Here is a 27023-nt window from a genome sequence, read left to right as displayed (position 1 = left end):
GCCTCTCCTCGGTGCTGAAGATTCGGAAGTCACGGATTTCATTTTAATCGCATCAGATGGTTTCTTCCCTATTAATCTCGTTACTTCATTATTCAGCGCTGATACAACGGCTGATAATCGTGTCACCCATTCGGTTGATCTCAATCGCTCGGATTTCATTTCGATCCCATACTGATAGCCAAACAAACGTTCCGCTAGAGTCCGGTTAAATCTTTCGACGATAGCTTGACTGCGGTGGGCCTCTCTTTCACCACGGACGATTTTGACGTTGTGCTTTGTTAAGAGTTTAGTTACCGATCCCATAAACTCTCGACCGGGATCTACTTGAAATAGCTTAGGCCATTTTAGCGGTCCGCGTTTATATATGCGACTCAGTGCATTAGCTACTTCTGTTGAATCTTTCGAGGTTAATGGCTCAGCCTCTTTGTATCGACTAGCCACATCCACTACTGTTAAAGCGTATTTATACGTTTTGCGTTTTACCTTATCGTGAGGAAGAAACAAGAGGTCAGCCTGATGAACTTCATTCGTCGTAAAAATATCAAACTTCTTCCTCGGTATATAACGCGGTGCTGGTAAATATATTTGCCACAACGCTTGTTTCTTTAACCAATCCTTGGCCACATCTTTAGATACCTTAGCCGCGGTGGCTAATTTTTTTATTGCTCCTACACCTTTCCAATATCCTCGTGGGCTATAGTAAATTTTATTCATTATTAATTAATATTGATGTTTCCTTTAATACAAATCATGACTATCGTTGAATCGCATAATCATTTTGGCATAAAAAATTCCCCCTGTAGTAGCAGTATAGGTATATGAATCCAGCTCCAGTGGAAGTGAGCCAGAACCCCTATTACCTATACTACTACTCACTTTCTCCATCCCTGACCCCCATACTCAACTGTCGGACCTCTGACACAGGTACTCACTTTCTCCATCCAAGGACCCCCATACTCAACTGTCGGACCTCTGTCACCGGTACTCACTTTCTCCATCCCTGACCCACATACTCAACTGTGGGCCCCTTGACACAGGTACAGTGGTCCCTCGCTACAACGCTACCAATGGGGTCCAAATAATTGGTGGGCGTTATAGACGATGAGCCGTTTAACCGAGGCCGAGGCGCGCGCTCGGAAAATCTCAAATCATCAATATGTGTTTATCTCACGTCACATCAAAATAGTATATATTTTTATGGACCTAGATCTACCTGTAATATCATTCATTTATTAAATCTGTCACATTTCACAATGTCTGAAATACGTATTCCATTTCAATTTATCATTTTTAATCGATAAATTAAAAAATTATTCACTATTTCCCGCGATGTTATTGAAAATAAAATTCTCGGACACAATTGTAGACAACGGGTCCACATCAAAGAGCAAAATAAAGACGTTTTAAACAAATCTTTAAATATATTATACAAAGTGATAAATAAAATCAACAAAAATATATCTCAAAGTAATCAAACTTACATCAAAGTTATTATTTCCATTGTTTCGTGCGATCACGTCAAATGACATCTCGGCTTTCGTCGCCTTGAATTCTCGGCTCGGACACAATGTTTAATGCAAAAAATATGCATGAAAAATCTTTGTCACAGCTCGTAACCTAGCACGATACATTCGCGAAGTTCCATATTTTTAATACATACTGTGATTTCCTGCTTAAAACGTTCAGAATAACACGATTTAACAAAAAATCTTTCGCCAACTTCTGAAATTTATCAAACACGAGCTTGGTATCACAGCTATAATTTGATTGGCTGCCTGAGGTCACGTGCTCAAAATTGACCAATCACGAAACTTGTAGTAGATTTCGGCAAGAAAGCATCATTAGAAACAAATTTTAATCCAATGAAATCGCTTGTTATAACTACGGAAAAAAACAGGCGATGTTACGAAAGCGCGACTACGAAATGAATGACCGCCGTGTTGTGACAGCAACTACATGTGTGTGACAGTGTCGCCTCAAATTGGATTGCCCACTAATTAAGAATATAAACTTCGCTTGTGGTTCTCTTTTATTGCATGCATGCGCTTCTAAGATCAAAGGTCGATAGTGTGAAAAGTTAACTAGTTGAACAATCGTATTTCCGGGACTTGCCGCGGATGTTTTCAAAGAGATTATTAGAACTCCATTCAGCGATAAACGGTTGATTATGCAATGAGAATCGTTATGTGCAAATGAACAACGAACAACAATACAATTATGTCTGTTTAAAACTATCAGTAATAAAAGTGTACATAAATTTTGGGAGCCATGCGTTACCGCGCGTAGTAACCGAAGTAGCGCTTTATCGAAGAGCGCAATAGCGAGCGATCACTGTACTCACTTTCTCCATCCCTGACCCCCATACACAACTGTCAGACCTCTGACACAGGTACTCACTTTCTCCATCCCTGACCCACATACTCAACTGTCGGACCTCTGACACAGGTACTCACTTTCTCCATCCCTGACCCACATACTCAACTGTCGGCCCCTTGACACCGGTACTCACTTTCTCCATCCCTGACCCACATACTCAACTGTCGGACCTCTGACACAGGTACTCACTTTCTCCATCCCTGACCCACATACTCAACTGTCGGACCTCTGACACAGGTACTCACTTTCTCCATCCCTGACCCACATACTCAACTGTCGGACCTCTGACACAGGTACTCACTTTCTCCATTCTTGACCCCCATACTCAACTGTCGGACCTCTGACACAGGTACTCACTTTCTCCATCCCTGACGCCCATACTCATCTGTCGGACCTCTGATACAGGTACTCACTTTCTCCATCCCTGACCCCCATACTCAACTGTGGGCCCCTTGACACAGGTACTCACTTTCTCCATCCCTGACCCACATACTCAACTGTCGGACCTCTGACACAGGTACTCACTTTCTCCATCCCTGACCCCCATACTCAACTGTTGGCCCCTTGACACAGGTACTCACTTTCTCCATCCCTGACCCACATACTCAACTGTCGGAACTCTGACACAGGTACTCACTTTCTCCATCCCTGACCCACATACTCAACTGTCGGACCTCTGACACCGGTACTCACTTTATCCATCCCTGACCCACATACTCAACTGTGGGCCCCTTGACACAGGTACTCACTTTCTCCATCCCTGACCCTCATACTCAACTGTCGGAACTCTGACACAGGTACTCACTTTCTCCATCCCTGACCCACATACTCAACTGTCGGACCTCTGACACCGGTACTCACTTTCTCCATCCCTGACCCACATACTCAACTGTGGGCCCCTTGACACAGGTACTCACTTTCTCCATCCCTGACCCCCATACTCAACTGTCGGCCGTCTGACAGCGGTACTCACTTTCTCCACGTCCTCCTCAAAGATGCGCAGCTGAAGGCACTGCTCCAGCCTCATCTTCTTGACGGTCCACAGCTGGTTCAGATGCTGCTTGGTGGAGTGGAGGTTGTCCAGTAGCTGCGAGATCTGCGGCACAGCACTCTGGAAGTCTGCGTTGCCTGACACTACAAACCCACGACCAGTACCTGCATTACATACCGCGTTACTTCAGTGGCTTACAGGATCCACAACACTCCAAATCTAACTTCTGCTCAAGATGAATTATCTTTCCAATAAGTTTCTCACCGAGGAGAACTAGATGAAAACTATCACCCAAGAACTAGCTTGTCTACTGTGAGGTGTGTCTGTGACAGTTGCTATAGTCACCTGACTGGCTCTCCTCATCGCCTGTGATCTTGCGAAGTATGTGGTGGCCCTCCGCAGCCAGGTTCTCTACGGGGGCGAGGGTCACACGCTTCTTCAGGTGGTTATGTTCCTCCAGCAGCTGTTGTGACCCGTTCAGGTCGTCCGGCAGCTCGGGGTTGGTCAGGATCTCACCCAGCTCATCCAACTTGTCCAGCAAGTCCAGAGCCTTCCAGATGAATTCCTCCAGCATCTACACACAGAGACATTGTTGCTTAAATCAGCACTCAGCAATATTCAGCTTTATGAAGCAGCCTGAAAATAATCAAATCTGGACCACACAATCCAGTGAGAAACAATCCAGCCATAATGTCCGATCACACTACACCAAGTCAGCAAGTCTGAACACCTAATCCATTAAGTTACCTCTTACGGCAAGCATAGGTGGCTGGGAACATTTCTAGCTAGGAATAGCGTGTAAAATAACAGGGGCTTGAACTGGGGTGTAGTAACAGGGGAGTGAGATGGGGTGTAGTAACAGGTGTGTGTGTGTGTGCTTGGGTGTAGTAACAGGGGAGTGAGCTGGAGTGTAATAACAGGGGCTTGAGCTGGGGTGTAGTAACAGAGGCATGAGCTGGGGTGTAGTAACAGGCGTGTGTGTGAGCTGGGGTGTAGTAACAGGGGCTTGAGCTGCGGTGTAGTAACAGAGGCATGAGCTGGGGTGTAGTAACAGGTGTGTGTGTGAGCTTGGGTGTAGTAACAGGGGCTTGAGCTTCGTTGTAGTAACAGAGGCATGAGCTGGGGTGTAGTAACAGGTGTGTGTGTGAGCTGGGGTGTAGTAACAGGGGCTTGAGCTGCGGTGTAGTAAGAGGCATGACCTGGGGTGTTGTAACAGGTGTGTGTGTGAGCTGGGGTGTAGTAACAGGTGTGTGTGTGAGCTGGGGTGTAGTAACAGAGGCATGAGCTGGGGTGTAGTAACAGGTGTGTGTGTGAGCTGGGGTGTAGTAACAGGTGTGTGTGTGAGCTGGGGTGTAGTAACAGGTGTGTGTGTGAGCTGGGGTGTAGTAACAGGTGTGTGTGTGAGCTTGGGTGTAGTAACAGGTGTGTGTGTGAGCTGGGGTGTAGTAACAGGGGCTTGAACTGGGGTGTAGTAACAGGTGTGTGTGTGAGCTGGGGTGTAGTAACAGGTGTGTGTGTGAGCTGGGGTGTAGTAACAGGGGCTTGAACTGGGGTGTAGTAACAGGTGTGTGTGTGAGCTGGGGTGTAGTAACAGGTATGTGTGAGCTGGGGTGTAGTAACAGGTGTGTGTGAGCTGGGGTGTAGTAACAGGGGATTGAGATAGGGTGTAGTAACAGGGGAGTGAGCTGGGGTGTAGTAACAGGGGATTGGGCTGCGGTGTAGTAACAGAGGCATGAGCTGGGGTGTAGTAACAGGTGTGTGTGTGAGCTGGGGTGTAGTAACAGGGGCTTGAACTGGGGTGTAGTAACAGGTGTGTGTGTGAGCTGGGGTGTAGTAACAGGTGTGTGTGAGCTGGGGTGTAGTAACAGGGGATTGAGATGGGGTGTAGTAACAGGGGAGTGAGCTGGGGTGTAGTTACAGGTGTGTGTGAGCTGGGGTGTAGTAACAGGGGATTGAGATGGGGTGTAGTAACAGGGGAGTGAGCTTGGGTGTAGTAAAAGGGGACTGAGCTGGGGTGTAGTAACAGGGGAGTGAGCTGGGGTGTAGTAACAGGGGAGTGAGCTGGGGTGTAGTAACAGGGGACTGAGCTGGGGTGTAGTAACAGGGGAGTGAGCTGGGGTGTAGTAACAGGGGATTGAGCTGGGGTGTAGTAACAGGTGTGTGTGAGCTGGGGTGTAGTAACAGGGGAGTGAGCTGGGGTGTAGTAACAGGGGATTGAGATGGGGTGTAGTAACAGGGGAGTGAGCTGGGGTGTAGTAACAGGTGTGTGTGAGCTGGGGTGTAGTAACAGGGGAGTGAGCTGGGGTGTAGTAAAAGGGGACTGAGCTGGGGTGTAGTAACAGGTGTGTGTGAGATGGGGTGTAGTAACAGGGGATTGAGCTGGGGTGTAGTAACAGGGGAGTGAGCTGGGGTGTAGTAACAGGGGAGTGAGCTGGGGTGTTGTAACAGGGGAGTGAGCTGGGGTGTAGTAACAGGGGATTGAGATGGGGTGTAGTAACAGGTGTGTGTGAGATGGGGTGTAGTAACAGGGGATTGAGATGGGGTGTAGTAACAGGGGAGTGAGCTGGGGTGTAGTAAAAGGGGACTGAGCTGGGGTGTTGTAACAGGGGTGGGGGTGGTTTGTGTGTAATAAAGGGAGAATGAGTTACTGTGTAAACATCAAGTGAGGTAGGAGTAATAACAGGAGAACATATCTCATGTCAATACCATATCTCAATTATATTAGAATAATACCTGTGCCCAACTGTCTTTATTTTGAGTCGAATTTGACAGTCACTAAACTAAAAATAGCTGCCCCATCAATTACACCCATGGGAAAGGAACATTGTGTGCTACTGCTGGAGAGCTGGAGGTGGTGATGTACTTCCCAAGTGAAGCTGTGAGGTACAACTCCAGGCAATACAAAACAAGGTCCTGATCAAATGAACACACAAGGGACTTGCTATCTTATTACAAGAGAACCAGGAAGTGTCCTACCAGTCGTAGCTGAATCCACTGCTCATGGTCATAATCCAAAGATCCTTCAAACTCCCGGGTGAGTTGAGTCTGATCAATCACTTTCTGAAGACTGTCCAGTGAGATCATGTTGGTCTGCAACGAAAGATGGTATCACACATTAAACAGGGCATCACACAAAAGACAGGGCATCACATGCTAGACAGGGCATCACAGACTAAACAGGGCATCACACAATAGACAGGACATCACAGACTAGACAGGGCATCACACAATAGACAGGGCATTACAGACTAGACAGGGCATCACATGCTAGACAGAGCATCACAGACTAGTCAGGGCATCACAGACTAGTCAGGGCATCACAGACTAGACAGGGCATCACAGACTAGACAGGGCATCACAGACTAAACAGGGCATCACATGCTAGACAGGGCATCACAGACTAAACAGGGCATCACACAATAGACAGGACATCACAGACTAGACAGGGCATCACACAATAGACAGGACATCACAGACTAGACAGGGCATCACAGACTAAACAGGGCATCACAGACTAGACAGGGCATCACAGACTAAACAGGGCATCACATGCTAGACAGGGCATCACAGACTAAACAGGGCATCACACAATAGACAGGACATCACAGACTAGACAGGACATCACATGCTAGACAGGGCATCACAGACTAGTCAGGGCATCACAGACTAGACAGGGCATCACATGCTAGACAGGGCATCACAGACTAGACAGGGCATCACATGCTAGACAGGGCATCACAGAATAGTCAGGGCATCACAGACTAGACAGGGCATCACAGACTAGACAGGGCATCACAGACTAATCAGGGCATCACACAATAGACAGGGCATCACAGACTAGACAGGGCATCACATGCTAGACAGGGCATCACACACTAGACAGGGCATAACACAATAGACAGGACATCACAGACTAGTCAGAGCATCACATGCTAGACAGGGCATCACACACTAGACAGGGCATAACACAATAGACAGGACATCACAGACTAGTCAGGGCATCACAGACTAAACAGGGCATCACACAATAGACAGGACATCACAGACTAGACAGGGCATCACAGACTAGACAGGGTATCACACACTAGACAGGGCATCACACAATAGACAGGGCATCACACACTAGACAGGGCATAACACAATAGACAGGGCATCACACACTAAACAGGACATCACAGACTAAACAGGGCATCACAGACTAGACAGGGCATCACACACTAGACAGGGCATCACAGACTAGACAGGGCATCACAGACTAGACAGGGTATCACACACTAGACAGGGCATCACACACTAGACAGGGCATAACACAATAGACAGGGCATCACACACTAAACAGGACATCACAGACTAGACAGGGCATCACACACTAGACAGGGCATCACACACTAGACAGGGCATAACACAATAGACAGGGCATCACAGACTAGACAGGGCATCACACAATAGACAGGGCATCACAGACTAGACATGACAACACTCACTAGACGGGCATAGCACGCTAGACAGGGCATCACAGACCAGACAGGGCATCACACAATAGACAGGGTATCACACACTAGACAGGGCATCACAGACTAGACAGGGCATCACAGACTAGACAGGGTATCACACAATAGACAGGGCATCACAGACTAGATATGACAACACTCACTAGACAGGGTATCACACGCTAGACAGGGCATCACAGACTAGACAGGGCATCACACACTAGACAGGGCATCAGAGACTAGACAGGGCATCACAGACTAGACAGGGTATCACACACTAGACAGGGCATCACACACTAGACAGGGCATCACACACTAGACAGGGCATAACACAATAGACAGGGCATCACAGACTAGACAGGGCATCACAGACTAGACAGGGCATCACACAATAGACAGGGCATCACAGACTAGACAGGGCATCACAGACTAGACAGGGCATCACACGCTAAACAGGGCATCACACACTAAACAGGGCATAACACAATAGACAGGGCATCACAGACTAGACAGGGCATCACACAATAGACAGGGCATCACAGACTAGACATGACAACACTCACTAGACGGGCATAGCACGCTAGACAGGGCATCACAGACCAGACAGGGCATCACACAATAGACAGGGTATCACACACTAGACAGGGCATCACAGACTAGACAGGGCATCACAGACTAGACAGGGTATCACACAATAGACAGGGCATCACAGACTAGACATGACAACACTCACTAGACAGGGCATCACACGCTAGACAGGGCATCACACAATAGACAGGGCATCACAGACTAGACAGGGCATCAGAGACTAGACAGGGCATCACACACTAGGCAGGGCATCACATGCTAGACAGGGCATCACAGACTAGACAGGGCATCACAGACTAGACAGGGCATCACACACTAGACAGAGCATCACACACTAGACGGGGCATCACACACTAGACATAACATCACAGACTAGACAGGGCATCACACACTAGACAGGGCATCACACAATAGACAGGGCATCACACAATAGACAGGGCATCACATTTATGTGACAAAACTCACGGCTTGTTCCTGTCAACTTTTGTTTTCTCAAATAAATTGTAATTTGGATTGTCCACAGCAACATGGCACTGGCCTTCTTCCATTAGGTTTTGTTTGTTTGTTTGTTGTTTAACGCTGCACTCGGCAATATTCAAGCTATATGACGGCGGTCTGTAAATAATCGAGTCTGGACCAGACAATCCAGTGATTGACATCATGAGCATAGATCAACGCAACTGGGATTCGATGACATGCATCAACCAAGTCAGCGAGCCTGACCACCTGATCCTGTGAGTCGTCTCTTACGACAAGCATAGTCGTCCGTTATGGCAAGCATGGGTTGCTGAAGACCTATTCTACCCCGGATCTTCACGGGTGCTGACCATGAGGCGATTTGTCTGATGTGAAAGGTATACAGAGGACAAGGATGTGTTAGATGCTAACTCTATTCTCACAGTAAGATTCAAAAGCAGTTATGAAGTCATCTCCTGTAGCTATGGACTGCAGATGCCACTACAAAAAGATGGGATGATTGCTGGTATGAGAAAAGGTGGACTCACCTCGAAGTTGTACTTGGCACTTCCTAGACTCGTCCTTTGTTTCTCCCAGAACTTCTCAGGTTTGATTATATAGGCAATGTGGATGTTGCCGGGGAAACATTCCTGAAACAAATCATCACTGAATGAAGGTGGGGTAGAGAATCAAGTGTCACCTGCCTTGAGGATGGGGATATACAACAAGCGTAACCTGCCTTGAGGATGGGAAGATACAACAAGTGTTACCTGTCTTGAGGATGGGGATATACAACAAGTGTTACCTGTCTTGAGGATGGGGATATACAACAAGTGTTACCTGTCTTGAGGATGGGGATATACAACAAGTGTAACCTGCCTTGAGGATTGGGATATACAACAAGTGTTACCTGCCTTGAGGATGGGGATATACAACAAGTCATAGCTGCCTTGAGGATTGGGATATACAACAAGTGTTACCTGCCTTGAGGATGGAGATATACAACAAGTGTTACCTGCCTTGAGGATGGGGATATACAACAAGTGTTACCTGCCTTGAGGATTGGGATATACAACAAGTGTTACCTGCCTTGAGGATGGGGATATACAACAAGTGTAACCTGCCTTGAGGATGGGGATATACAACAATGTTACCTGCCTTGAGGATGGGGATATACAACAAGTCATAGCTGCCTTGAGGATGGGGATATACAACAAGTGTTACCTGCCTTGAGGATGGGGATATACAACAAGTCGTAGCTGCCTTGAAGATGGGGATATACAACAAGTCATAGCTGCCTTGAGGATGGGGATATACAACAAACGTAACCGGCCTTGAGGATGGGAAGATACAACAAGTGTTACCTGTCTTGAGGATGGGGATATACAACAAGTGTAACCTGCCTTGAGGATGGGGATATACAACAAGTGTAACCTGCCTTGAGGATGGGGATATACAACAAGTGTTACCTGCCTTGAGGATGGGGATATACAACAAGTCGTAGCTGCCTTGAGGATGGGAAGATACAACAAGTGTTACCTGTCTTGAGGATGGGGATATACAACAAGTGTAACCTGCCTTGAGGATGGGGATATACAACAAGTGTAACCTGCCTTGAGGATGGGGATATACAACAAGTGTTACCTGCAGTGCCTTAAGGATGGGCTTCACAGTCTGCCAGGTGGAGCCTCGCATGTCCAATATCACAGTAAACCCTCGCTCTCGTACCTCATCACTGAAACAAGACAGAATGGCAATGTAATAACACCATCTACACTACAGGCTCAGGCAGGTGTCAGAATGTGTCCAGCTACTAGGTGCACGTCTCCAGGTAGTTGGAGGACACTGAAGGCCATGTTGATGTGAGACATATGAGGAGGCTACATTAACAGGGTTATAAAAAAGTTCAGTCCCAAGTGAGACAGGAATTACCATTCTTTTCATGAGTCAAAACTGATTTGAAGTCTAAAACAAAATTGCAACACAAGAATCAAATCACTGATAATACCAAAACTAAACAAACTCACTTTGACAGCAGGAAATACTTGTCTGCTCATGCGTAATACAAAAACTAGTATGGGAGGACAAACATGAACATTGACACACTGTAACCTCACTGGTGATAGGTGAACAGTGTGCAACTTATTATACATTCACATAGGATGTTGAGGCAACATGGTTCTAAGGTAAATCGGGAGGACAAGCCTCATTGTCACTTTGCTAAATATAGAAACCATGTGCTAATGTTGTAAACAACAAATATGAGAAGCAAGACTGTCTGCATGGCTTGGCCATGGAAACACATTTGTCATTAAATAAATAGGCAAATCATCCCCTGATTAATGTGTTTTAGTTTTGATGTGCCTGCCTTAAGAAACAATTCACCAGTCAGCTTGACAATATCATCCCTGAAACTTAACCCATACATTTCCAACAATGATCGGGTACATTTAGTGTCATCAGGCATGCCGCTCCCTACACGTCACCTCCTCCCCAATGCTGGTACGGGCTGGGAGGGGCTTGCAAGGGGGAGATAACTCCTGTTAGTATAACCATGATAACACTTAGTCCAGGAAAATGTTTCTTAAAAATGATTGTTATCTTTTTTGACAAAACAATCTTTCCTCCTCTGCTATAAATAAAGGAAACTAGATTTGGCTTAGTTTGATCTAGACTTAACCTTGCCTTTTTTTAAAAATCATTTTTGAAAAATATATTCTATGGTCAAGATGCAGGGCTGAACTACAACTTGCATCCTGTAAACTTCTGTCAAATCTTGGTATTGTTATGAGACATGGGAGATCTTACCTAGGTACACTGGCGAGATACATGAAACATGGGAGATCTTACCTAGGTACACTGGCGAGATACATGAGACATGGGAGATCTTACCTAGGTACACTGGCGAGATACATGAGACATGGGAGATCTTACCTAGGTACACTGGCGAGATACATGAGACATGGCAGATCTTACCTAGGTACACTGGCGAGATACATGAGACATGGGAGATCTTACCTAGGTACACTGGCGAGATACATGAGACATGGGAGATCTTACCTAGGTACACTGGCGAGATACATGAGACATGGGAGATCTTACCTAGGAACACTGGCGAGATACATGAGACATGGGAGATCTTACCTAGGTACACTGGCGAGATACATGAGACATGGGAGATCTTACCTAGGTACACTGGCGAGATACATGAGACATGGGAGATCTTACCTAGGTACACTGGCGAGATACATGAGACATGGGAGATCTTACCTAGGTACACTGGCGAGATAAATGAGACGTGGGAGATCTTACCTAGGTACACTGGCGAGATACATGAGACGTGGGAGATCTTACCTAGGTACACTGGCGAGATACATGAGACATGGGAGATCTTACCTAGGTACACTGGCGAGATACATGAGACATGGGAGATCTTACCTAGGTACACTGGCGAGATACATGAGACATGGGAGATCTTACCTAGGTACACTGGCGAGATACATGAGACATGGGAGATCTTACCTAGGTACACTGGCGAGATACATGAGACATGGGAGATCTTACCTAGGTACACTGGCGAGATACATGAGACATGGGAGATCTTACCTAGGAACACTGGCGAGATACATGAGACATGGGAGATCTTACCTAGGTACACTGGCGAGATACGTCATGAGACGCCGGAGATCCTCATACTTCAACCTCTCTGGGTGAGTGTGTGAGGGGAACGTCAGAATGGGGCCACCTCTTTTGTCCCGCCCACCTGCAACAGGGCAACCAACGTCAATCATGGACTGCTAAATACAAAACTCAATCATTGGTTAAACACATCCACTATTCATCAGTATCAAACTTTGGCATTGTGGCATTCACTTAAAAAAAACCATTCTGTATCTCTTACATCTTGTCTTTTGGTTCCCACTACACATAATTTCAAAACAGGATAGACAGTTCAACGCTCTGTTTCTTGTTTCCTTTAATAAACTGCAACTATGATGGAGAATTACTGTAAACACATGCGTGTGTGTAGTATATATATTTTCTTTGTCAAGATTTGTCAAGAACAGTGAGTACCACTGACAAACTGATGGGTATGGCAATTAAATGTGTCGGCTAGGTAGTCAGAACCCTGTTACTGATGTAGGCCAACAACACAGAATCAAGGATCAAATATCTGTGTGTATTTTACATCACATCAAAGTCAATCTGTGGGTGGGTTGGTGAGTGGGTGGGTGGGTGGGTGGGTGAGTGAGTGAGTGAGTGAGTGAGTGAGTGAGTGAGTGAGTGAGTGAGTGAGTGAGTGAGTGAGTGAGTGAGTGAGTGAGTGAGTGAGTGAGTGAGTGAGTGAGTGAGTGAGTGAGTGAGTGAGTGAGTGAGTGAGTGAGTGAGTGAGTCAGTCAGTGAGTCAGTCAGTCAGTCAGTCAGTCAGTCAGTCAGTCAGACCCTAGTTTTATGCTGTTCCAGCAGCTGTAGATACCAGGACACAATGTACCCATGTAAACCCAGGCCTTGGGGATGACTTGAAATTTTTGTTTGTTTGTGGAGGTCACAAAGAAACAAGTGTGCACACCGGTTGATTCTGAATAACTCCATAAGCAAAAAAACAGCATGAAGTCAATTCTTATAAAGAAATATGTCAACAATAATCACTTCTTAATCATGAACAAAAAAAGACTTTGAAAGGCACTTAGAAGTGATACACATAAGGAAGAGAATTTATGGATAACTTCTTTATTATTATGAGATGACATCCATAAATTCTCTTCCTTACAAAAGGACACAACACACAATAACACGGAATCCGACATCATTCAGCGCAATAATGAAACACAAACCCCATCCATTCATTCTATTATCAGACAATCAGCAAAAAGTAGTTAGTTAGTGGCTATGACTTAATTCTGTCCTAAATGCTTGGTTAGCCAATCAAACACCCTGGAAGTGATTAATTCAGTTGTACAAGGTTGGGGTGAAGCGATACAAATGTGCACCGGTGAATCGTAAGCTTTCATGTGACGATACTATACACAATAATTTTTTTCTTGCACTTGCTAAACTACATTATTTCCTACTCGTTTTAATGACCCCCCAGTGTTTTTATCAGTCAAATATTGAAAAATTAGAGTTTCAAGTTCACTAAAAAAAATAGCCACAGCAAACATGTGTCTACAGTTACCTTTTCCGTTCTGCTCCAAAATGTTACAAATAAAGAAGTTTCCAAGCTATTGGATATAATTATGCATATCGCAATAGGTGTCATATCATGATCTATGTATCGTGATACGTATCATATCATGACCTTGCTGTATTGTTTCACCCCTAGTACAAGGTTGTTCAGGCGACTATGCTTGTCGTAAGAGGCGATGAACGGGATCGGGTGGTCAGGCTCGCTGACTTGGTTGATGCATGTCATTGCATGATTGTATCCCAACTGCGTGGATCGATGCTCATGTCAATCACTGGATTGTCTGGTCCATACTCAATTATTTACAGACTGCTGTCATATAACGGGAATATTGCTGAGTGAGGTGTTAAACAAACAAACAAGGTTGCTCATGCATGATGACCAGAGCTGCTGACCTTGATGACCTCGGGTCTCTCTCAATCTTAGGTATTGTTGAGAACATCCCTTTTCAGGTTTTACCATGTTTGAAACAAACATCAATTCTAAAGATTGATCAGCAGTTCTCATCTGACACACTAGCCACAACCATGGATATAAATCTTTTGCGAACAATATTCACATTTGATATCAGGAGAGATTCTGTCTTTGAAACACAGGGTCCTGTATCTGTGTGAGACACAGGGTCCAGTATCTGTCAATTGAGACACAGAATTCAGTGTCTGTCTGTGTGAGACACAGCGTTCAGTATCTGTCGGTGTGAGACAAAGGGTCCAGTATCTGTCTGTTTGAGACACAGGGTCCAGTATCTGTGTGAGACACAGCATTCAGTATCTGTCTGTGTGAGACACAGGGTCCAGTATCTGTCTGTGTGAGACACAGCATTCAGTATCTGTCTGTGTGAGACACAGGGTCCAGTATCTGTCTGTGTGAGACACAGCGTTCAGTATCTGTCTTTGAGAGACACAGGGTTCAGTATCTGTGTGAGACACAGGGTCCAGTATCTGTGTGAGACACAACGTTCAGTATCTGTCTGTGTGAGACACAGGGTCCAGTATCTGTCTGTGTGAGACAAAGGTTCAGTATCTGTGTCAGACACAGTGTTCAGTATCTGTCTGTGTGAGACACAGGGTCCAGTGACTGTCTGTGTGAGACACAGGGTCCAGTATCTGTGTGAGACACAGCGTTCAGTATCTGTCTGTGTGAGACACAGGGTTCAGTATCTGTGTGAGACACAGTGTTCAGTATCTGTCTGTGTGAGACACAGGGTCCAGTATCTGTCTGTGTGAGACACAGGGTCCAGCATCTGTCTGTGTGAGACACAGGGTTCAGTATCTATCTGTGTGAGACACAGCGTTCAGTATCTGTGTGAGACACAGTGTTCAGTATCTGTCTGTGTGAGACACAGGGTCCAGTATCTGTCTGTGTGAGACACAGGGTCCAGTATCTGTCTGTGTGAGACACAGCGTTCAGTATCTGTGTGAGACACAACGTTCAGTATCTGTCTGTGTGAGACACAGCGTTCAGTATCTGTCTCTGTGAGACAAAGGATCCAGTATTTGTCTGTGTGAGACACAGGGTCAAGTATCTGTCTGTGTGAGACACAGGGTCCAGTGACTGTCTGTGTGAGACACAGGGTTCAGTATCTGTGTGAGACACAGGGTCCAGTGACTGTCTGTGTGAGACACAGGGTCCAGTATCTGTCTGTGTGAGACACAGGGTTCAGTATCTGTCTGTGTGAGACACAGCGTTCAGTATCTGTCTGTGTGAGACACAGGGTCCAGTATCTGTCTGTGTGAGACACAGCGTTCAGTATCTGTGTGAGACACAGGGTCAAGTATCTGTCTGTGTGAGACACAGGGTCCAGTATCTGTCTGTGTGAGACACAGTGTTCAGTGTCTGTCTGTGTGAGACACAGGGTTCAGTATCTGTGTGAGACACAGGGTCCAGTGACTGTCTGTGTGAGACACAGGGTCAAGTATCTGTCTGTGTGAGACACAGGGTTCAGTATCTGTCTGTGTGAGACACAGCGTTCAGTATCTGTCTGTGTGAGACACAGGGTCCAGTATCTGTCTGTGTGAGACACAGCGTTCAGTATCTGTCTGTGTGAGACACAGCGTTCAGTATCTGTCTGTGTGAGACACAGGGTCCAGTATCTGTCTGTGTGAGACACAACGTTCAGTATCTGTCTGTGTGAGACACAGGGTTCAGTATCTGTGTGAGACACAGGGTCCAGTATCTGTCTGTGTGAGACACAGGGTCCAGTATCTGTCTGTGTGAGACACAGCGTTCAGTGTCTGTCTGTGTGAGACACAGGGTTCAGTATCTGTGTGAGACACAGTGTCCAGTATCTGTCTGTGTAAGACACAGGGTCCAGTATCTGTCTGTGTGAGACACAGGGTCCAGTATCTGTCTGTGTGAGACACAGGGTCCAGTATCTGTGTGAGACACAGGGTCCAGTATCTGTCTGTGTGAGACACAGGGTCCAGTATCTGTCTGTGTGAGACACAGGGTCCAGTATCTGTCTGTGTGAGACACAGCATTCAGTATCTGTGTGAGACACAGGGTCCAGTATCTGTCTGTGTGAGACACAACGTTCAGTATCTGTCTGTGTGAGACACAGGGTCCAGTATCTGTCTGTGTGAGACACAGCGTTCAGTATCTGTGTGAGACACAGTGTTCAGTATCTGTCTGTGTGAGACACAGGGTCCAGTATCTGTCTGTGTGAGACACAGTGTCCAGTATCTGTCTGTGTAAGACACAGGGTCCAGTATCTGTGTGAGACACAGCGTTCAGTATCTGTCTGTGTGAGACACAGGGTTCAGTATCTGTGTGAGACACAGTGTACAGTATCTGTCTGTGTAAGACACAGGGTCCAGTATCTGTCTGTGTGAGACACAGGGTTCCATGTCTGTCTGTGTGAGACACAGGGTCCATTATCTTTGTTTGTTTTGTTTATTTGTTGTTTAATCCCGCACTCAGCAATATTCCAGCTATATGATAGAGGTCTGTAAACAACCGAGTCTGGACCAGACAATCCACGCCATTGGGATGAGATGCGATGCATCAACCAAGTCAGCGAGCCTGACCTCCCAATCCCGTTAGTTGTCTCTTACAACAAGCGAAGGCACCTTTTACAACAAGCATGGGTTGCTGAAGACCTATTCTATCCCGGATCTTAACTGTGTCCCCGGATCTTCTGTCTGTGTGAGACACAGGGTCCAGTGACTGTCTGTGTGAGACACAGCGTTCAGTATCTGTCTGTGTGAGACAAAGGATCCAGTGTCTGTCTGTGTGAGACACAGGGTCCAGTATCTGTCTGTGTGAGACACAGGGTCCAGTGACTGTCTGTGTGAGACACAGGGTCCAGTGACTGTCTGTGTGAGACACAGGGTCCAGTGACTGTCTGTGTGAGACACAGGGTCCAGTATCAGTCCTTTGATGAAAACACTCAGTCAGCCACTAGTGTGACACACTTGTTATATAATTGAAAGCAGGTGATACAATCTTATCTGGAAACAAAATACGACTTCTCAATGACTTCCACCTGACTTGCCCACAACAGAGTGTGGCTGTAACACAACTGAAAGTATTTACCCCATTTCAATTTGCCACTTGGTTAACATGGGAACAATGCAGCAGCCCGACACCCTGTCCCAGCACGTGCTGCCACCGTGTAGTCACTGTGTAGTCACCGTGTGGGGCCCCACACACAAACTGTGGGACTGGAGCTCACCTGGGCCCACTTGCACAAAGATCTTAGCGCTACGACCATTGTAAGCCTATGTTAAAGTATGGGAGTTAAGATCATCTTAGCTCTAAGATCGCTTTGTGCAAGTGGGCCCTGGCCTACCAGGTCTTACAATTACGTCTCTCATTTGGATTTTTAAAACATCGCTTTGAAGCTTACCTTACCAAAATTTGTAGGTTCTCTTAGTAAGTCCTTAGCAATAACAAAATAGTACCACGGCACTGTAGCTCACCTCGATATGTTGTCAGGAGTAAAAAAGTTACCAAAGACAGAAATCTTTCTCACTGAAGTAGCTGTCAGCATTGCTTTGAACAAAGTATGCTGTCATCATAACATAAAACATACATGCCAAAATTCAGCTTCCTAAGTCAAGGTCAGAGAAAGTGATTACAAAGCCAAAAATGCATTGTGATTGAATTTAAGAATATTATATTTTGAGCAGAGGCCACAAAGAGGATTTTCAATAAAACTGCCATCAGATTCAAACCTCTTGTGCAAGTTCAAGTATCATCATTGGTGGGTGCAAGCACGTGAAATTCCAGCTACTTCGGTCATGTGGTTTCTGAGGAGATGATGTTTACAATTAAAGGCAATGCATTTTGATAAAATTTAACAGCATGTTTCAAAGTGCAGAGGTCAAAATTTGAAATATCACATAAAAACAGAGCCCCACTACAAACTACACAAACACCAAATTTTGAATAAATATGGCTGAATGATATCCAGAAATAGTGGTTTAATTATGGCTAAGTCGTGGCGATCATGTTAAAAAACCTGTTTCAAACCTGTGGAACAAAATGAGGTGTCATCATTGGTGAGAACAAGCATGTGGAGTTTCAGCTGCATTGGACCAGTGGTTTCTGAAGAGAAAACGTTTTGCCAGACATTGCACGATGGACAAGGGGGTCATAAGCTCACTTGACTTTTAGTCAGGTGAGCTAGCTCAAATCTTCTCTAACAGGCCAGCTGGACGTCACTACTGTTTGACAGAAAGCAACAGGATGGGGGTGTAGCAAGTATGAGAACATCACTTACCTGACAGGTAGGCCACTCTCTCCCGTAGGATGGGTACGATGTCGGCTGCCTTCAAGCCATCGTTTCTTCTTCCTCCTGCAACACAGAGGCACACTGTTACCTCCCATCACTCGACATGCAGTTGGGATCATCTAAGGTTATATACATACTGAGCACAGTCTAGTTACAGGGATCATCTATTGTAGATATGGGACAGTCTAGATACACGGAATATGTTTGTTGATTAATATTCCTTCTAAATAATGGCAGCCAGTAAATGATCAAGTCTGGACCAGACAATCCAGAGATTGATGCTGTGACTTGTTATCACAGGGTACATAGACTTAGTACAGTCTAGTCACAGGCATATTGATATATACAGACTGGGAAAAGGCTAGTCACCAGAATTGTGATATATATATATATATACAGTCTGGGTACAGTCTCATCACCAGGATTGTGAAATATATACAGACTGGGTACAGTCTAGGTACAGTCTAGTCACCTGCATTGTGATATATACAATCTGGGTACAGTCTAGTCACCAGCATTGTGATATATACAATCTGGGTATAGTCTAGGTACAGTCTAGTCACCTGCATTGTGATATATATACAGTCTGGGTACAGTCTAGTCACCTGCATTGTGATATATACAGACTAGGTACAGTCTATAGTCACCTGCATTGTGATATATACAGACTGGATACAGGCTAGTCACCAGCATTGTGATATATACAGACTGGGTACAGTCTATAGTCACCTGCATTGTGATATATACAGTCTGGGTACAGTCTAGTCACCTGCATTGTGATATATACAGTCTGGGTACAGTCTAGTCACCTGCATTGTGATATATATATACAGACTGGGTACAGGCTAGTCACCTGCATTGTGATATATATATACAGACTGGGTACAGGCTAGTCACAGTCAGGTTCTATTACAGGAGACAAGATAAACGGGATGTTATTTTCCACTAAAATATTGGTTCGCTCTTGATCATGTTGATGCTCTGCTGCTGCATGTCTACACTGGCGGCCTCGCTGCTCAGCCCGATTACAGCAAGCATCATTACAGGATATAATAGTGTTATCCACTGCTGTTATCATATGGTCATACTTCCCGGGAATCAATCTGCCCAGTGATTCCCCTCGGGAGCCAGTCAGCTCCTGGCAATGTACATACTTCCAGTTCTAGATATGTCCGACGAGGGTACAACAAAATAGCACAAAGATGTTTATGGAACATAATGTAACAATAATCTCCCAAATTACAATAAGCAAAACATGCTGGATCAATTTGGACCATCATTTCCATCAGTATTAGAATGACGGCACCTTGACATTCATCCACACAGGGGATGAGGAATCTGACTATATCTACTTACATATACATGTACATGCAAATACCTAAACATACAGTGACACACTAAACATGCTAAAGTCATAAGAAATTAGTCTATTGAGTACAGGTAACACATTAGCGTACCCAATATGCTGAAGTTATTGTAGGGAAGTGTGATCAACTTTCAATGGTACATAAACGGGTCATTCTCAAAAAATGTCAGAATTTCAACTAAGCAAAAACATCAAAATTGTCTTTTGTAAAATTCCTTTTTTATTGACTCAGTACACAAAGTAACTTCTGAATAATAATGTTAAGCAAAATGACACCTTAATAATCAATGATGTCCTAATTATGATAATTAATTAACACTGAATAGGAAAAATATGTCTGTCCTGTTACCATTTTAACAATTATATTTTCTGTAACAATATTTTTCAAAGTTCAACACAAATCATGTCAGTTCTTGTTTTTAAATGTATTGTTTAATATTTCAATGAGTACAATTAAAAAGAGATTGGATACATTATTTTATGGACAGATTTGTCCAGCATTTGAGTCAAATGAAAACATTTGAATTTATTCAAATCCAATATGACAAACATACCCTGATTATTGCATCTTATATTTGACACATATACTTCATTAGATGATATATGTTTGAATTCAAATATGTTCTTCTGAAAAATAAAAATAAATAATCAGTATATTTCTATTTTAAGTGCTGGTAACAGGACAGACAACGTAGTAACAGGACGGACAATTGAAAGTAACAGGACGGACAATCGGCTTTGATTGCAGATAACTATAATGTTCAGGAGTTTCAAGATTTTGAAATATCTGACAAATACGAAAAAAGTATGTGCAGTTGATTACACCTGAACATATAAGGTGTAATTAACTGAATATTCTTGTATGTAATCTGAACTATAGAAACCGGTCGGTAACAGGACGGACAATTGAAAGTAACAGGACGGACAAACTTATGTTTGCAGTCAACTATCCTGTTCAGAAGTTCAAAGTTTTGAACTCTGACAAATAAGAAAATGTTTTGCTTAATTAACAGTATCTGATCATATGGATGTTATTAACTGAATGTTCTTCTATGTAATCTGAATGTAGGATACTGGTAGGTAACAGCACAGACGGAAGTAACGCCAAAGACACTAACTTTTGCATTTTGGGTTAATCCCTAGAATTACAAAGAATTTAAATTGATTTAAACTTACACTAAATAGTCATGTGACAGTTTTTGTCATGAAGCAACAACACAATAACCAACTTTATCCATGTCAAACATCAACATAATCTGGAGAAAAAAACCTTGTCAGAAGATTTCCTGTTGAAGCTGTATTCTTTTGCAATTGTATTCGCAAATACTCAAATAAATGGCCTGAAAAGGTGAATTATAGTTTCTTTAAAAGTACAATTCACTTGAATCTATGATTATTTGATTTGTGCCAGAATTAAATGGTGCCTTTCATTCACCCAGAAACCACAGGTTGTTTATTGTTTCTGTTTTATCATATCTGTAATAGCTTCCCAGTAAATGTTTTCAACACTGAAGTGGGAAGCAGTGCCTTCAATCTTCTTTCGTTCAGGAATGATGGTAATAATGTCCCATTATAATAATGATCCCATTTTTTTGCCAGGCTTGTGCATGCATTCCACATATATATCATGGGTAGAAACATCTATGTATCCAGGATATGGAAAACCATCATATAACACAACCACACATTTTCCAAGACACTCTTCTGTATCATCTGGAACGGATAGTAAAATGTCACTCTCACTTTTCTCAACCTCACCCTTCTCCACCACACCACCTGTCCTCTCCACCTTTTTCTCAACCTCACCCTACTCCACCACACCACCTGTCCTCTCCACACTTTTCTCAACCTCACCCTTCTCCACCACACCACCTGTCCTCTCCACCTTTTTCTCAACCTCACCCTTCTCCACCACACCACCTGTCCTCTCCACCTTTTTCTCAACCTCACCCTACTCCACCACACCACCTGTCCTCTCCACACTTTTCTCAACCTCACCCTTCTCCACCACACCACCTGTCCTCTCCACCTTTTTCTCAACCTCACCCTTCTCCACCACACCACCTGTCCTCTCCACCTTTTTCTCAACCTCACCCTACTCCACCACACCACCTGTCCTCTCCACACTTTTCTCAACCTCACCCTTCTCCACCACACCACCTGTCCTCTCCACCTTTTTCTCAACCTCACCCTTCTCCACCACACCACCTGTCCTCTCCACACTTTTCTCAACCTCACCCTTCTCCACCACACCACCTGTCCTCTCTACACTTTTCACAACCTCACCCTTCTCCACCACACCACCTGTCTTCTCCACCCTTCTGTTGTTTTTTCATCAGATAACTATCTTCAACAAAGTAGTCTATTTTTTATGTATATATGTTTTCTTCTAAACTGTGATAAATTTGAAAACATATCTCTTAATGTTTCATAAAATTAGAATACTTAGTGATTGGATAAGAAACGTTAGATAAAGATAACCAAATGTCTGTGCTGTTACTTTTAAGTCTTAACCAATTTTTTTTATTTAGCTTGGAAGATTTGTACAACCATAGCCTCTTGAATGCCTGTGTTATTTCAAAGGAATTATTTGTGTTGATATGGTAATTATATTATTGATTGGTTATACTAGGAAAGACAGTTTAAGGTGATGATAAGTCTGTGCTGTTACCACGGAATGTCTGTGCTGTTACTTTTTCATCAGATAACTATCTTCAACAAAGTAGTCTATTTTTTATGTATATGTTTTCTTCTAAACTGTGATAAATTTGAAAACATATGTCTTAATGTTTCATAAAATTTGAATATTGAGTGATTGGACAAGAATAGTTAGATAAAGCTGACCAAATGTCTGTGCTGTTACCAATATTTGTCTCTGCTGTTACTTTTAAGTCTTGAGCAACTTGTTTTTATTCAGCTTGGAAGATTTGTACAACTATAGCCTTTTGAATGTCTGTGTTATTTCAAAAGGAATTATTTGAGTTATCATGGTAATTATATTATTGATTGGTTAAACAAGGAAAGACAGTTTAAGATGATGATAAGTCTGTGCTGTTACCACGGAATGTCTGTCCTGTTACATGTTTGAAGGTAACAGCACAGACAGTAACAGCATAGACAAATTGACATTAATTACAGGTTTTTTCAATGAGACTTCCCTTGAAATGTTGAGACCACATGGCATTGTGAACAGTTCATTTTTTCTAATATTCTGAAAAAATGGTTTTAGAAAAAGATATTTGTTTTGGCAAAAATGAGCAGTAACAGCACAGACATAAGAAAAGAGTATTCATGATAGGAATAAACTTCCCTGTCAAGCAGAATTATCCAAGGTCTTCTCTCACTTGAAGGACACTGCTGCCATGATAGTACAGGAAGTAAGCTGTATTTCTGTTATTTTGAATTATGGGAATCTTGAAGGATTATTTATTTTTCAGTTTTGATCCATCCTGGTAACAGGACAGACACTTTTTTATGTACAAGTGTTTCTTACCAAAAACCAATATAAATAAAAGAGTGTATCTTCAAAAGATAATTTTATATCATGAGTTAGAAAGGTAATGTACAATATATAAACATTATTTACATAAAAAAAAATATTTTTAGCGACATTAAACAATGTTGATGTGCAAACATAGGGTTACGGACACACCCTTCAGCTCAATTTAACCGCAATTAAGCAGTTTTAATTAATATAAAATACCTAATAAGAAATACAGAAACTTAACTTTCAGACACCATGGTATGTTCTACGAAAAACACTTGTGTTTAAACATATCTAAAATAAATATTTTAATTGTTATTCAACTCGGACTAAAAAACTCACTTTTTTTTAGAATGACCCAAACATGATAAAGTGACATGGCTGTGATGGGTGTGATTTAGCTGTGATGGGTGTGATTTAGCTGTGATGGGTGTGATATGGCTGTGATGGGTGTGATATGGCTGTGATGGGTGTGATTTGGCTGTGATTGGTGTGACATGGCTGTGGTCGGTGTGATATGGCTGTGATCGGTGTGATATGACTGTGTTTGGTGTGACATGACTGTGATCGGTGTGACATGGCTGTGATCAGTGTGATATGACTGTGATCGGTGTGACATGACTGTGATCGGTGTGACATGGCTGTGATCGGTGTGACATGACTGTGATCGGTGTGATATTACTGTGATCGGTGTGACTTGGCTGTGATGAGTGTGATATGGCTGTGATTGGTGTGACATGGCTGTGATCTGTGTGATATGGCTGTGATCTGTGTGACATGACTGTGATTGGTACAACAAGGCTGTGATCGGTGTGACATGACTGTGATCGGTGTGACATGGCTGTGATCTGTGTGACATGACTGTGATTGGTGTGACAAGGCTGTGATCGGTGTGACATGGCTGTGATCGGTGTGACATGGCTGTGTTTGGTGTGATATGGCTGTGATCTGTGTGACATGACTGTGATTGGCACAACAAGGCTGTGATCGGTGTGACATGACTGTGATCGGTGTGACATGACTGTGATTGGTGTGACAAGGCTGTGATCGGTGTGACATGACTGTGATCTGTGTGACATGACTGTGATCGGTGTGACATGGCTGTGTTTGGTGTGATATGGCTGTGATCTGTGTGATATGACTGTGATTGGTACAACAAGGCTGTGATCGGTGTGACATGACTGTGATCGGTGTAACATGACTGTGATCGGTGTGACATGGCTGTGATGAGTGTGATATGGATGTGATTGGTGTGATATGACTGTGATCAGTGTGACGGCTGAGATTGGTGTGAAAAGGCTGTGATCAGTGTGATATGACTGTGATTGGTGTGATATGGCTGTGATTGGTGTGATATGGCTGTGATCGGTGTGACATGGCCGTGATTGATGTGATATGGCTGTGATCAGTGTGACATGGCTGAGATTGGTGTGAAAAGGCTGTGATCGGTGTGATATGGCTGTGATTGGTGTGACTTGACTGTAATTGGTGTGATATGGCTGTGATCAGTGTGATATGACTGTGATCTGTGTGACATGACTGTAATTGGTGTGATATGGCTGTGATCAGTGTGATATGACTGTGATTGGTGTGATATGGCTGTGATCGGTGTGATATGACTGTGATCAGTGTGATATGGCTGTGATCGGTGTAACATGGCTGTGATGGGCACCAAGTGGTGCAAAAGTATAGGCATCTGCTTATATGTAAGCCAATATGGCCCAGCCAGAAGTCAACAACACATTGCAACAATACATTGCAACAACAGATTGCAATAATACAGAAGTGGACATGTCATCCCACATTGTCAGACGACCTACCAAACCACAATGTCTTCAGGTCATTCAACAGTGTTGGCACATCAGGAGGAGAGATGGTGAATGTAGTATTGTTGGAACAGAAGGTGAATCACACTGACGGCTACTCCCACAACAAACAGGACACAAGACGACCTGCAATACCTGACCCTAATGTGTTACAAGTGTCAGCGTGTTCCTGGAGATTATCCTACACTGAAGTCCCCAGCAGGTGAACATCCTGACCACACCACACACACTTACCTCACTGACTTTAGACATCAAATATGTCAACACAAGTAACTCGGAGGCTTGCTGAGGTCACTCAGCTTTCAAACTTTTATCAATCAGTCTTTATATAATTCCTATCAAAACACACGAATGTAAGTTTCTTTTTATCATCCACATTAATTATTGCCACTTTTTGAGTTTGTATAAAAGAGTAATAAAGCCGTTAGATCCTAGAGGTTTGTTTACCACATTCAATGTAGGTGGTCGGAAAGAAACAAACACTTTCACCTTCAAGATTACTACTGCTTCTTATGAATGAAAAACAAGTTTCAGTATTGATTTGATACCCATTGATTTGGATTATTGTTAGAATAAAGATTTTTGTATATATTATCCACCATTTCTTATCAACAGCTGTGATAAAATCGTGTTTATTTCACCTGAAATAGAGTTGAACAAAAGATTTTTTGATTTTTTTTCCTGCTTTCTACTTTCAGGGTTGTTGTGTCAGTTAGTCTTGAAAACCAATGTGCTGTACAGGTAGTTTTAGTTTCAATACATTTTGTTACCATACACGGTACAATAATAGTTTCAGGATTTTTCTATTGACTAAGATCAATATCAGCTGAGTTGTTGAGGATGGAATTAGAGCTGAGTATCGCCTTGTATCATGAAACAGACTGAGGAGACCACTGGCACCATGATACACCACTACACTTAGTAAGAAAGGATGAAACCACTGAAAGACAACTTGAAACATCTTACTTCAAACATCTAACAAAACGGTTTGAAATGAAGGAATGGTCATTAAATGTAATAGTTATTCGGCACCTCGTCTACCACCATGCCTCGTGTTCTGCCATGCTTACATGTTGAACCTGCTACGTCTGCCATCACAGGAGGTAACTCTATCACTTCCTGACGTTTTTAGTGTACCCCCATCTCACAAACTGATAATTCAAGTATCACCTGTACCTGTGTATCGATGATACCGCAGATATCGGTGAATCGTTACAGCCCTAGAATTATGATGTTCACTGGTACATCTAGGGAGTAAAACCGGTGATTGCTTATAATTTCCGGGCTATTTTATGAGAAAATCACAGATGATTATATTAATTAGTGCAAAAAGAAAATGCCTGGTGTCATAGGAAGTATAAGTAAAAATGTCTGATGATCTTTTACCTCAATAATTTCATGTACAATTAACATTTTCACCAAATTTGTAATATCCTATTCATTCAAGATGTAACTACGAGCAAAACAATCTCTTTTGATGAGCATAGTACACACTACACAAAATAGCATTGTTGCCTGATCCCTGA

The 27023-nt window shown here is 43.5% G+C and overlaps 2 protein-coding genes across 2 annotated transcripts in view; both read right to left on the bottom strand.

Annotated features, from left to right (window-relative positions):
• Window positions 1-11732, bottom strand: part of LOC139464082 (triple functional domain protein-like) — a 145757-nt gene extending 134025 nt beyond the window's left edge. Inside the window, exons 1-6 of the mRNA XM_071245636.1 lie at window positions 11710-11732; window positions 10546-10636; window positions 9450-9551; window positions 6344-6457; window positions 3713-3941; window positions 3350-3510 (exon numbers count right to left, since the gene is read on the bottom strand). Coding sequence (XP_071101737.1) covers window positions 3350-3510; window positions 3713-3941; window positions 6344-6457; window positions 9450-9551; window positions 10546-10636; window positions 11710-11732 — 720 coding nt within the window. The remainder of the gene's footprint in view (window positions 1-3349; window positions 3511-3712; window positions 3942-6343; window positions 6458-9449; window positions 9552-10545; window positions 10637-11709) is intronic.
• An 813-nt stretch (window positions 11733-12545) lies between these two features.
• Window positions 12546-27023, bottom strand: part of LOC139464081 (triple functional domain protein-like) — a 45214-nt gene continuing 30736 nt past the window's right edge. The window contains exons 2-3 of the mRNA XM_071245635.1: window positions 18810-18884; window positions 12546-12664 (exon numbers count right to left, since the gene is read on the bottom strand). Of these exons, the coding sequence (XP_071101736.1) occupies window positions 12546-12664; window positions 18810-18884 (194 nt within the window). The remainder of the gene's footprint in view (window positions 12665-18809; window positions 18885-27023) is intronic.

The sequence above is a fragment of the Haliotis cracherodii genome, unplaced genomic scaffold, assembly GCF_022045235.1.
Source record: "Haliotis cracherodii isolate W230 unplaced genomic scaffold, xgHalCrac1.p SCAF_16, whole genome shotgun sequence".
Classification (NCBI taxonomy): Eukaryota; Metazoa; Mollusca; class Gastropoda; order Lepetellida; family Haliotidae; genus Haliotis; species Haliotis cracherodii.
Note: the sequence above shows the minus strand (reverse complement) of the source record. Positions and strands in the feature narration are given on the sequence as shown.